At 39.9% G+C, this 12,846-nt stretch overlaps 1 protein-coding gene across 1 annotated transcript in view; it reads right to left on the bottom strand.

The window, feature by feature from the left end:
* SYNE1 (spectrin repeat containing nuclear envelope protein 1) overlaps window positions 1-12,846 on the bottom strand; it is a 457,258-nt gene that overhangs the window by 202,345 nt on the left and 242,067 nt on the right. The window contains exons 62-70 of the mRNA XM_077775982.1: window positions 12,206-12,349; window positions 11,262-11,426; window positions 7,436-7,753; window positions 6,375-6,530; window positions 6,049-6,219; window positions 5,126-5,452; window positions 3,475-3,627; window positions 2,588-2,755; window positions 426-602 (exon numbers count right to left, since the gene is read on the bottom strand). Of these exons, the coding sequence (XP_077632108.1) occupies window positions 426-602; window positions 2,588-2,755; window positions 3,475-3,627; window positions 5,126-5,452; window positions 6,049-6,219; window positions 6,375-6,530; window positions 7,436-7,753; window positions 11,262-11,426; window positions 12,206-12,349 (1,779 nt within the window). The remainder of the gene's footprint in view (window positions 1-425; window positions 603-2,587; window positions 2,756-3,474; window positions 3,628-5,125; window positions 5,453-6,048; window positions 6,220-6,374; window positions 6,531-7,435; window positions 7,754-11,261; window positions 11,427-12,205; window positions 12,350-12,846) is intronic.

The raw sequence follows: 12,846 nt of genomic DNA, 5'->3' as shown, positions 1-12,846 counted from the left end.
CCCCTCCCCTATCCAATATTCTATGATTTCATGAAAATGTTGAATTGGAGTAGAACCTAGGTGGCATGGAGTTAAACAGAAAGTAATTATTGTGAAAAGTAAAGAATAAACTTACTTTGGTGTTAGAGAATAAATGGTAAATTAGAAATATTGGTGGTATGCAAATAAAAACAAAACAAAATTTTTATAATCGATCTATGAAATGAAGGGATTGGGACAAACTGAGTATCTTCATCACATCAGTCAAACATGTAATATGTTATCCTGTGTCCACACAGAGGCTATGAGACCTATCATCCTATTTCCTAACTGGACATACAACAAAGCTGTCCTGAAGACTGAAGATCAAAGTCATTTTTTAAAACCTCTAGATTGTACAGATCTTCTCTTTAATTGTCATTCTAGAATATTCTATGGGTACTCACCCTCTGTGCTGTACTACAGATAGCTGAGTAACTATCCTTTGTGCCCTGCTGATGAGCGTACACATTTTGTTTTAGTTTTGCTTGAAGGTGGTCTGCACACTGGCTGATCAAATTGTCGCCTTTAATTTTAAGGTCATTCAAACGGTCTTCAAAACCAGCAATTTCTTCCATCATTGCCTGCAAAAAATGAAAAAATAGAGTTCTCACAATTCCATCTTTAGTCGTTAAATAACCAATTTATCAAAGTTTAAAATCAATCATTTCACTGTTTAATGATGTTTTTGAAAAAGTGTTGCAATTTGTCTTGGTGACCATATTAACAAACAAACAAAAATTTACGTTTTCAAGGATACTCTCATGGGAAGAGTAAATGAGTTTAATGGATTGAGTTATATGGGGATATGATGCGGTGACCATTAAGACGAGAGTGAATTCATGGCTGGCCTCAGTCATACAGTTACAGAGACAAGTGTTCCATAGTATTATTATCAGCAAAAAGGATGTTCATACATTTTTCAGCTCTATAAATTATAATACCAGTATAATTTACATCTAAAATAACCCAATTACTATTTAACCTAATTTACTAATTTCTAATTTATCTAATAATATGATACCTAGTTGATATAATAATCAAATATCTATTACTTTACATTTCTATAATATCTGACTTATACTAATAAAAATAATATTCACCATGCACCATTTATTAAGCAGCTGTTACAGTCCAGGAACCGTATACCCCCCTAATAAGTGTATATTATTATCATCGTTTTACAGCCCAGGAGACTGAAGTAGAGAGAGGTTACAGAACATGCTCCAAGTCATACAACCAGTAAACAGCACAGCGCCGGGCTCTGGACCCCACTCTGCCTGACTCCAGCTTGTACACACCCCTGGGCCCGTGTGTTCTCAGGGGACCTTCTCAGAGATCATGTACAGAGGGGGAACCAACTTTATCAAATCAGGTTTTAATTTCCTTACTGCTATACAATACTAATGACAAGTGCTACACCCCAACCCAAGGTTTCCTGGGTTGACACATCGATATGTTTAAGAGAAACTAGTGGGCCCTTAGCAGCCCAGAGCTCACGACGTTTTGCACTGCTGCTGGGTTAAGGGTTATCAACACATGCACAAAATACAGCGTTCTCTTGTCTTGCATCTCGGCAAGAACCATTTGTCTTTGAGTTGTTACAGAACCACTACACTGTGAGGTTATTGAGGGTATTCCCTCGGTGCCTAGTAGAATATACTGTGTGGTTATTTTTCTATTCTTATTTGCTAAATAAAATCTCCTCCTCAATATAAGGAATCCCGAAGCCTAGAGAGGTTAACCGGCTTTCTTAAGACACGCTAGGTATTGACCACATCATGACTAAAATTCAGTTTCCCGTTAAGGTCACCAAAATTGCTCCATAAAACTGTGACTATATGACATCTGTCATCTGGCACATGTAATTACTACAAATACGTATCAATAAAGATAAGAACAGCACATATCAGTGACCATGTTTTTTGGTTTACAAAATGCTTTCATGTCCATCAGCCCCTGTGCTGACCACAGCAGCTATGAGATGGGGCTGGTCTCTTTATCGCCCTTTAGAGAAAGGAGGGGACTGAGCAAAAGGAGGGGACTCAGAGAGGGTAAGTTCCCCAGGCGAAGAAGGACAGAGTCTGGCCAGAGTCCAGACACTTTGTGATTACTATCCCTGCACCCTGTCTTTGGTAACACTTCTCTAAAATAAAGATAATCTCTTCCTTTGATAAATTACTTTATAAAGATTAAATTCTGTGTGTGGGGGGGGTACCATTAGCTGGGAAAATGCCTCAATGTGTTTAGAAGTTGAAAGCCAGGATTCAACTGTTGTCGATTCACTTAAATATTGAACTCAACTGTTCACAGTTATCATATGTTCTTGAGACTCAGAGCTGGTTCTTTAAGTACAGTTGTTATGATCCAGAGATCATGTGCTCGTGCACTCGCTCGCTCTCTCTCCCTCTCTCTCTCTCACAAACATACACAGATGCGTGCACATGCACACACACGCATGTGCACACACACGCATGTCCGCACACACACACACACACACACACACACACACAAGGGCAAAGCTGTTAAAGCCACCCTGCATTCTTCAGCTCTTCAGAGAGGAGGGTACCTTGTGCTGCGCCAGTTGCTGGGTGATTGCCTCTAGACTGCTTGTCTCCATGAGGTCAGGCGCCACCAGTCTGCCTGACATCTGCAGTAGCCACTTTTCGACTTCCTGGAGCTCACTGTTGTAATCTTCGTGGTCTTTGACCTTCATCTCAAGACTGCAGACATGCTCCTGTAAAGCCAGGTACCCATTAGAGATGAATTTCAAGGCAAAAATCCACTCAAAACTGCTTTATACTTTTTAAAACCCAGTGTAACTCATAAGGTAAGTACATTTACATATTACAAGAAATTACTAGGGACAGAAAAAACATAAAGAATCATCATACAAATTAAAATCCCCATGAGGGGCACCTGAGTGTCTCAGTCAGTTGAGTGTTTGACTCTTGATTTTAGCTCAGGTGGTGATCTCATGGTTCATGGGATAAAGCCCAGAGTCAGACACGGAGCTAACAGCGTGGAGCCTACTTGGGATTCTCTCTTTCCCTCTCTTTCTGCCCCTACACACTCCTCAAAATAAATAAATGAACTTTAAAAAATAAATAAAATAAAATCTCCATCTAACAGAAGGAAAAAGCCCGACTCACACGGGCCCTTAATTTTCTGAGAAATAAATTAAGTCAAGATCCTTTTTGGCAAATAAGCACATTTTTATTTATTTTGAAAAAAATGTTAATGTTTACTTATTTTTGAGGAGGAAGGGCAGAGAGAAAGGGAGACACAGAATCCGAAGCAGTTTCGAGGCTCTGAACTGTTGTAACACAGAGCCTGACACAGGGCTTGAACTCATGAACTGTGAGATCATGACCTGAGCCAAAGTCGGACGCCTAACGGACAGAACCACCCAGGCACCCCAGGCACATTTTTATTCAATTTCTGTTTTCCACTTACCTTTCCTGCACCACAGAGGTCCTGGTAGTCACTCTGAAGTTTATCTATTTTGTCCTTTAAGGTGACATCTTGCACAAGGTCCAGGAGAGCTTCACCTCTCTCTCTCACTGATTTTATTGATGGCTCATGGGACAGCACCATTTGCTGAAGTGACTTGAATTACAAAGGAAAAAAAAAAGCCAGCTCACCTGTGTGATCAAAGTAATATGTACATATGTCTGTGGCACTGTGAGACCATCTACCTCAAATCAAGACCTGACAGACATTTCATAAATCCATAAGTGTGAAACATTAGAGAATAATTTTTATGGCTAATAAAGTTTTAAAATACAATATAAAAGTAACACATCAAATAGCTAGTCACACGTGGAGAGGGGTGTACAGAAAAGAATTGCCTTTGGCTACATTTAACATAGCTCATATTTCTGTCTTCCACCTCATTTCTTCCACTGGAGGGAAAGAACTTAATACAAAAGGCAGCGAGGTGTTATCATTTGATTTTGAATTCACACAGTTAAGTGCAGCTTGAGCTGGATGTGAAGTTAGAGGGACAGATTCCAGCAGCTACGTTGCTATAACAGGCTATAAGTGCTATTTAAATATGTCAAGAACTCAGTGAGGGGGAGGGAGAGAAACCGGTTGTGATTCTCATGTGGCATTTTCACAGGCACACTGTTACCCTTGGCAGGGAAACCCAGGACAGGAATAGCCATATGGCTGGAGGATGAAAACGCTTCTGAAAGGAAAAGCTGTGAGGTAAGCCATCATCCTGTAACTCTTAAAAATTATTGCTAAATAATTTGGGTCAAATTGATTCCATACATATTATGCTACATGGAAGCCTCAACGAATTGTTTCCACATTTGAGCAGGTGAAATACCTGTATCTATATATCACGTATAGCTGTATCCATATCATCACTTATTCTTTAAAAATTAATTTCTAAAATGTTAAGTGACAGTTGGTTAATTAGAATTTATTTTCTTACAAATGTGATAACAAAATAGCTTATAGGCATTTTTAATATAAGCTTTTAGGTAGGCATTGGGCACCACAAGATGAAGGAAAGGCTCTATATGAAGGAGATAAATCAGATCCTGATGCTAGGGAGATTTATCTCGAGTACCCATATTCCTGAACAGACTGTCAGAAAAGATCTCCATTGGGGCGCCTGGGTGGCTTAGTCAGTTAAGCATCCAACTTTCGCTTAGGTCATGATCTCGCAGTTCGTGGGTTCAAGCCCCACGTCGGGCTCTGTGCTGACTGCCAGCTCAGAGCCTGGAGCCTGTTTCACAGCCTGTGTCTCCTTCTCTCTCTGACCCTCCCCTGCTCATGCTCACTCGTGCTCTCTCTCTCTCTCTCTCCTAGAAATAAATAAAACATTAAAAAAAAAAAGAAAAGATCTCCATTTACTGATACAATCTTTTGAATATCAAGCAAATAGGATTCCCAAATGGAGAAATAAGCCTGATGTAGCATATGTAGTGAAGTAAGTCTACATCACTCACCACCAGTGGGACAGACATGTTAAGGACACTTTCAGGACCCATTAAGGGTGACACACACCAGGAATCACGTTCCTCCACTCAGTCCTACAGGCATGACCCCCCCGCCCCCACCACACATTTGTCAATGAGCAACAACACACTACCTTGTATTTAGATAACTGAGCTTTTTTCTCATATAATTCCATTTTGGGTTCTTCAGGAGTGTGTAGGATTTCTTGGTATTCTGATATCCACTGAGTTAGTGCTTTATATTTATCTGAGAACTCCTTTGCTAAAAGAAGACCTTTTTCCAGAGTCATGTGCTCTTTCCGGACAGTGCTGGTCAGTTCCTTCAACTGCTCCACATGCTCATGGGTCTCTTTCCTTAATGTCTCTGCCTCGCCCTCCTCCAAGTATCTGAGAGCCCTCTCTCCTTTTTCTCGGGCTGATTTCAGCAAACTGTGGCCTTTCTCCATGTCTTTTAGCAAACTCTGAGGAAGAGAGGGAGTGAGAAGCAAATACAGAATTAGTGTTGTTTCTTTCCTTTTAAAGAAAAGGCTTTCAAATTCCATTCTCAAGTTTCCCCTTAAAATATATTTTTGAAGGTTTATAACCCAATGTGACCTGCCAGGAATCAGAGTCCTCTTTTCTTGACTTCAATATAGGTTTTAACAAGTCTTGATTAATATATAATTTCCAAATCAGAGACTTAAAAAAACCCTGATCTTCTTCTCATCCTTAGTAGTATTCCTAAGGATCTGAGTAAAACCTCTTTTGTGAATACATGGCGCCATGAATTTGAGATAATTTTTTAAAATTTAAGTGTCAGCTTAGGATTCAGACATGAGCAACCAAGTCTGAGTCATTTGGGTGAAATCACATCACAACTCAACAAAAGCCAGCTTTCAGCCTTACAAAGATCATAGCTTGATATTTGGAGTGAAGCGTGAGCCACAGACTCTCTCTCCTCCAAGGGAAGAGGATGAACACGCATGCTCCCAGCACCTACGTCGGGAGATGGACCGGCAAGGTGCAAGGACAGAGGCTGGGAGAGGCTGGGAGACAAGTCCAATGTACGCACGCCTACCTCCAACGTCTTCATTTTTTTCCCCATCATTGCTTTATCTACTTTGTCAATTTTGGTGGCCACATTCTTGAAGTTTTTATGAGTGGAGCTGTACCAATCACAATAGGCACTTAGGGATACTTCTGATTCCTCCAAACTCTGGATCTCTTCCTCCAGCAATTTTATCTGTTCCTTTAAAAGGAAAAACAGAATCGGACAGGAAATTACAGACTGGTCCCAGAGCCTTTCGTGACAAGTGTGTGTCTTCAGCAGAAGTTGAAGAAAGGAAGAACATTTCTGTGTGTGAAGCGTGCCTGCCTGTCATGAGCAGCTGGTGGCGCACTCACCAGCACCTGGAGAAGAAGGGCCTGGTATCTGGAAGTCAGCTGGGTGGCCTGGCTGCCCATGCGGCTGCTCACGTGATTCTCGTCCAGCATCTCCTGGGCTCTGGCGCCCACATCCTCAACTTCATCTTTGTACGCAATGACTTCCTCATGCCACTTCTGAAACGACGTAAATATTGCAGGAACAAGGTGAATCTTAGGCATTATTGTGTAAGACAAATATATGTATCTTGATAATAGGAAGAGATGTCAGTGTATGTTCAGAATATATTTATTCTGAGATATAATTTTGAAAATATACCGTATGGCACTTACGAAAAATGAGATAAACACTGTACATTTCTTATCAGGGTACTTTATTATATTACACTTCAGTATAAGCAAAAAATTTAAAAGAAAAAAAATATATATATATATAATCATCCGAATAGGAAATGATTGTAGTGTATGTTTAGAATATATTTATCCTGGGATATAATTTTGAAAATCTATAACCTTCATGCAAAAGCGTATTATAACAACATGATAAACCCACAATCTTTATAAGATGGAATACTTCCTACTATACATATTACACTGGCTCAAAACATTTTTTAAAAAGACAGAGTGACATAAATTTTTAACCTAGATAAATTTTAAAGTGGATGAATAATGATGAGAAATTCCAAAGGCCTAAGCATTATTTTGATCATGCCTAGTGAGTTTGCATGAAAGTTAGAATAAAACTAATTATCAAGTATTATTTCAATGCACTACATTAGAGTAATTTCAAATCAGACCCATAAACTTAAATGATTTCAGTACTATCGTTCATATATCTTGATGAAACAAGGTAATAGGGCATGGGAAGAAAAAGCAAAATAGTTCATTACATTATATTTTATTAAAGACTAATTTAGGATTCTATTGAGTAACTGCTGCTAGAATAATGTTTCATAATCCATTTTTGCAAGCAGAAAGAGATTTTGCAAACTTTAAGCCTTGGACAAAAAGTTACTGCATATTTTAATGAATGCACGGTCACTGCTACTTTGACAAAGGTCAAGAATTGATAGGAGTTTTACCTTCATCTGATGTAACTGTATCTCTTTGGCTGCCCGGCTAGACTGACGTCCAGTCCTGAGGCTCACTTTGTCCTCCAGGGTTTTGAGCCACTCGTCTACTTGCTGATATTTCTGTTCCATCAGTCTCAGTTTGTTGACAACATTGTTGAACTGAGTCCGGGTCTCAGCCAGTCTCTGCTGGTAAGCCTGCCAGTCCTGCTGGAGGGACTCTAAAGCCCGGTCCTCCGTCTGAGGGATGCCGGATGGGATCACTTCCTCTCTGGCGTGTAGCACCGAATTCAGCAGCGCCTGTCCCTCTGCACAATGCACCTGCAGCTCCTGTGGGGGAAGCGCGTGGCCAACACACCTCGTTCACATTTTACACCTGCACGAGTTATCATGTCTCGCCCAAGTCAACTGTGCCAGCTTGAAGCTCACATTAGAAAAATAATTATTTTATTCTCTGTCTTATAAGAAATGTGCACCTGACACTGACCATCATTTCTCAAGTCAGGGGAAGGACTCAGAAATATTTCTAGTAAAATAATCTCAATGCACAAACACTCACACAAATTGGAGACACACATATACTCCAATATTTGTCTTCATCATCTTAGAAACAGTTTCTGAAATTTGGCCTTTCAGCTTATAAGCAAAAATACCTGCAATTAAATGTTTTTTATTTAAAAGAATAATGTAGGCTTTTTATGGCTCATATACTACTCAAAGGCATAAGACTTCTTGCTTTGGCATTAAATGGCATCAGTGCTATCTGTGGCTGAGAAAGGAACCATGGACCTTTTGTTTTGCTAGGAGGGGTGCTTTGCCAGAGTTTTTCTAGGGAATGTGATGGTCAAGAGGAGCTGGGCATACAAACCCGGCAGGTTGATCTTCACACCTGCCCACTAGCAGCTCCCGGGTGCAAAACACCTTTTCTTCCACCAAAGCCTAAGTCCCAAAGATCTATCCTACGAATCTGGTATGAGCCAAGCCTTAAAGAACATACACTACTTTTTATAGAAAGAAGAACCCATATCCTTAAGGATGTTGGCAAGAGAATGTTATATATATTTGTATTTCTAATGTTTAAAGAACCCATACTGCTACTTGGTCTGATCATCTAAAGTTGAAAGGAACAGTCATATCTCATCAAGAATGTTAGAGGTACCAATATTTTTAGTTAAAATACAGTATTATTTTTTATATCTTCAATATCAGTTCAAGCCATTTGAAACTGTGCTGGCCATTTTTTTTAAATCTACAAAGATCTCATATGGTTCAAACTAATGGATATGTGTTTCCTCAGCTATGATGCCACTCCAAGAATGTTGTAATGTAAATGTTTTATAGATAGAAAAGAACAAGATATATGGTGAAATATTCATCAAAATGTCCACAAACAGACATTTTATTCCAAAATTCTTAGTTTGTTTTTTAATTTAATTTTGTATAATACTATCTCTTAATTCAGGGTTGGTAAACTTTTTTTTTTTTTTTTTACAAAGAACGTGATAGAAAACATTTTTTCTTAATTTTTTAAATGTTTTATTTATTTTTGAGAGAGAGGGAGAGAGCAAGCAGGTGAGGGGCAGAGAGAGAAGGAAACACAGAATCTGAAGCAGGCTCCAGGCTCTGAGCTGTTAGCATAGAGCCCAAAGCAGGTCTCGAACTCATGACCGGGAGATCATGACCAGAGCCAAAGTCAGACACTTAACTGACTGAGCCACCCAGGTGCCCCATGATAATAAACATTTTAGGCTTTGCAGGCCATATGGTCTCTGCCTTAACTACTTACCTCTGCCACTGCTGCACAAAATTGCCCATAGGTAATACATAAATGAATGAGTGTGGCTGTGTTCCAATAAAACTTTATTTAAAATGTAAGCATCATGGCCATAAGTTGTAGTTTACTGGTCTTTGCCTCAATTTATTAATCTCCTGACTATATCACTTTTTCCATATTTTATAACAGTTTTCTCTATTATATGAATCATCACTGTATTGGGTAAATTCTTATATAGCCCATGTTTCAAGCGTTTATTCTGAGAGAAAAGTATGTTTCAATAGTTTACAAATCTATATGTGCAAAGCCATATTAAGGCTTCAGTTTATAGAAAATAATCTGTGACCGTGGCCCAGGCGGTTGACCAATCCCCACACCACCGTGTGTGTGCACTGTAGGACGTCAGGACGCTGAAGAAGTCCTGCTGAGCAGATGGAATATCACAGTTCTCCACCACCTATTCCCACCACGAGCACCTCCTCTCCTTTTTCAGATTTGTGGTGACTCAAAATAAGACAACGTAAGAACGAATACATGGAGAAATGAGAGGTGGGTATCACTCTGGGACACACTACTACTAACTGAAGTGAAATATCTTCTTCTGAAGAGAACAAGAGAAACATCTGCTGGTGACAAGTGACTTATTGTCTCAAATCCCACCCTGAAGGCTAGAGAGCTTGGTGTGTGCTTGCCAAGAGTTTGAAGTGAAGTGCTGAGAGGGGCTATTTAGCAAAAACAAAGCTAACCCTACTGAAAGAATGACAAAAGACACACGTGGCAGACCAGAGTGCCCATTATTCTGAAACAGAATCAATTAGATCCTTAAATAAGCTAATGAAATTAGGACAACTTCTACTTCATATGTATTTCATGAATGGAGCATCATTTACATGAGTTTTTCTCCCATCTCACTTAACCCTTCCTTAGGACAACTCTGTGGAGGAAACTGAATGGGAGAGGTTCTCTCTTGCCCCAAGTCATCCAGCGTCAGGTCCCACCAAGAATTAGAGTCCAAACTTCCTAAACCCAGAGTTGTGCTCCTGCCATTATACACTCCCCAGGACTTAACTGAAATAGCCAGGAAATTTACATGCCGGTGATAACCTCCCAGTCCCTGTTGGTTTCCCTTTGTACAAGCTATAGGTACGTCTTACCCAATCTTGAACCAGTTCTAATCAGGGCTGATACCAAGTCAGTAAATTCCAACACACAGCTGGTGGCACATGGATTTGTCTTGCTGGCCTTTCTCTGTTCTCTACTACATGTGCCTGGCGGTCCCTTTTAGGGACACCTCCTAACCCTTCCCTGTCTCTCTAGGTGATATCGCAGGGCTCTCTTTGATGTTCCCATGAGATCCCTTGCTTGACCTTGTCTATTCCTGATGATATGATTCATTTTTTCATTTCATCATTCATTATTCATTTCTCACTAAACTGCAAGTTCCTTGAGGGCAGGAATAATATTTTAATCATCTTTATGTGCAGTAGCTAGGCAAGCATCTGCATAGCATGAAGTATTTAATAAATGCTGACAGCGCAAATAAGCAAATGAATTAGGACCACTTCCGCCACTAGGCCTGTCTCATCTTGCCCTGATTCGCAACCTTCCTGCCTGAGTGCCAGAATGTTTTCTAGCCCCACGAATTCCTCCATCAGCAGTGTGGGAGCTTTTGGTTGAAACTAAATGGTGTCATCAGTTTGACTTTGAGGAATGTCATGTCCTATTGACTCCTGCTGCGAACAAAGCTCCATTGACAATTCATCCTTTAGGGAGCAATGGGCAGGAGGGCCGGTCAACACCGTAAACTAGACCATTAGCCATTGCTGAGAGAGGCCACCTTAGGAGCTGAACAAATTCCTCAAGTCCCAGTCCTGCTCTGTCTACATTGTCCACCTAAAGATCTCAAACAGCATATACTACTGAGATCACCAAGTGCTGTAAATCAGGATCTCCCTTAATAGCTATCAGCTCTTTATAGGATCAGGGTCCTATTAACTTCCCATTGCTTGAAATAATAATTCCATATTCAGAATGAAAATCCCTTCAAGATGAAGTAGACTTTACCTGAAGATCCCGCAATGTTGTCTCATGAGTGTGAGCATCTCCTTCGAGAACTGAATACCGGTCAAGCTTTTCTTGTTCTTGCCCCAGCCAAACTTCAAATGCCTTTAGGTCTCTCTGATACTCTTGGTGCAGGCGAACGAGTTTTTCAGACTTGGTTACTGCTTCCTGTTATGAGCATTTAAGATGATTAAGATAGGGATACATTATCACATGCAGTGCTGATGTACTATAAGAATTCACTTTCAGAATTTTAGGAAAACATGATTATTAAATAACTGGCATATGATTTTCTAGAAGACTGAAACTTTAAGCTTTATGTAAAAAAATACAAAAACATAATACCAGGATGAAAAGGGGTCTTGAGGATTATTTAGTTGAATTAACTATCCATCTCTGAATTCCTTATGAAATGGAACATGGGTTTGTCAAAAAATTAGTTAATCTTACTTGTCATAAGAAGACACTTTTGCTAATCAGTAAAACTGAAATTCTTATATTGTGCCTTAAGTGAGGATTGGGACTCATGTGTATTTAATCTTCCATGTACTTTGTCTCATAAAGTAGGATGTGCTTGAAAGTTATTTTTATTTTCTTTGTGAGGCCTAAATGAAGAATGATAAATATTACTGGTGATTATTTACTGCTTTGGAAAACTCTCATCACCAGACATGAAAACACTTCTAAATCTTCATTATGATGTTGTCCAAAAGTTTTCGTAAATTGGTTCATTTCTGGGAATTTTTATTGAGAATTATTTCCTTCAGTAACTTTCATGCATTATATGAAGGTTTTTGTTTGGTTCTGCCAGTGTTTAAAGTGTTAACGTTCATTTGTTCTTCGTGCCTTCACAGATCACCATTCCAGAAAGTAAAGGAGTCTTAAAGTAAGCATAGGTCTAAGCCCTCCTATCCCAGTGCACCTGCGTGGAACATGGTTAGCAGTACCTTGGCCCTCTCTGTGATCGCTCTGTATCGCTCCTGAAGATCCTGGAACTCTAACTGGGTGACATAGTGCCCTGTCATGCCAGCCCCTTTGAGTTCAATGGCCTCGAGCAAGCTGCTGTAACTCAGCACTTCTTCACTTAGTAACTAGAGGACAATTTAAAAGAAAACAAAGAGTTACCGAGTATACCAACATATCAATAATACTGCTGAAATTAAGATATTTTAACTGTGTTGTTGACAAGTGATCTCAGGTTTTCCATCTATTGACAGGTCGATCGATAGATCCATCCATCTACACATGTATATAAAGTGTGTAAGTATATTTGATATCTGGCCCAGCAGTCACTGAGATATTGATTCCAATTGCCTTTGGTATCTTCAACTTATTTGGTGCACAAATGGGCTCCTGACCCCCACTCCATTCCCATACCTCCCTAGGCCTCACCAACCCCCAAATCCCTTTCCCCTTCAGTCTTTTTTCAAACAGTAAATGCCACCACATGCCACCAATATGGCCATCTCAGACCACTGGAAGTCACCCTTTCTCCCAGCTCTCTGTCATTCCATCCATGATGAGATTCTGTTAGTTCTGTCTCCACGTTATATCCTGACATTTGTCCTCACGTCTCCTGCAAGCACTT

This window comes from Crocuta crocuta, unplaced genomic scaffold (assembly GCF_008692635.1).
Source record: "Crocuta crocuta isolate KB4526 unplaced genomic scaffold, BGI_CrCroc_1.0 scaffold25, whole genome shotgun sequence".
NCBI classification, from domain to species: domain Eukaryota; kingdom Metazoa; phylum Chordata; class Mammalia; order Carnivora; family Hyaenidae; genus Crocuta; species Crocuta crocuta.
Note: the sequence above shows the minus strand (reverse complement) of the source record. Positions and strands in the feature narration are given on the sequence as shown.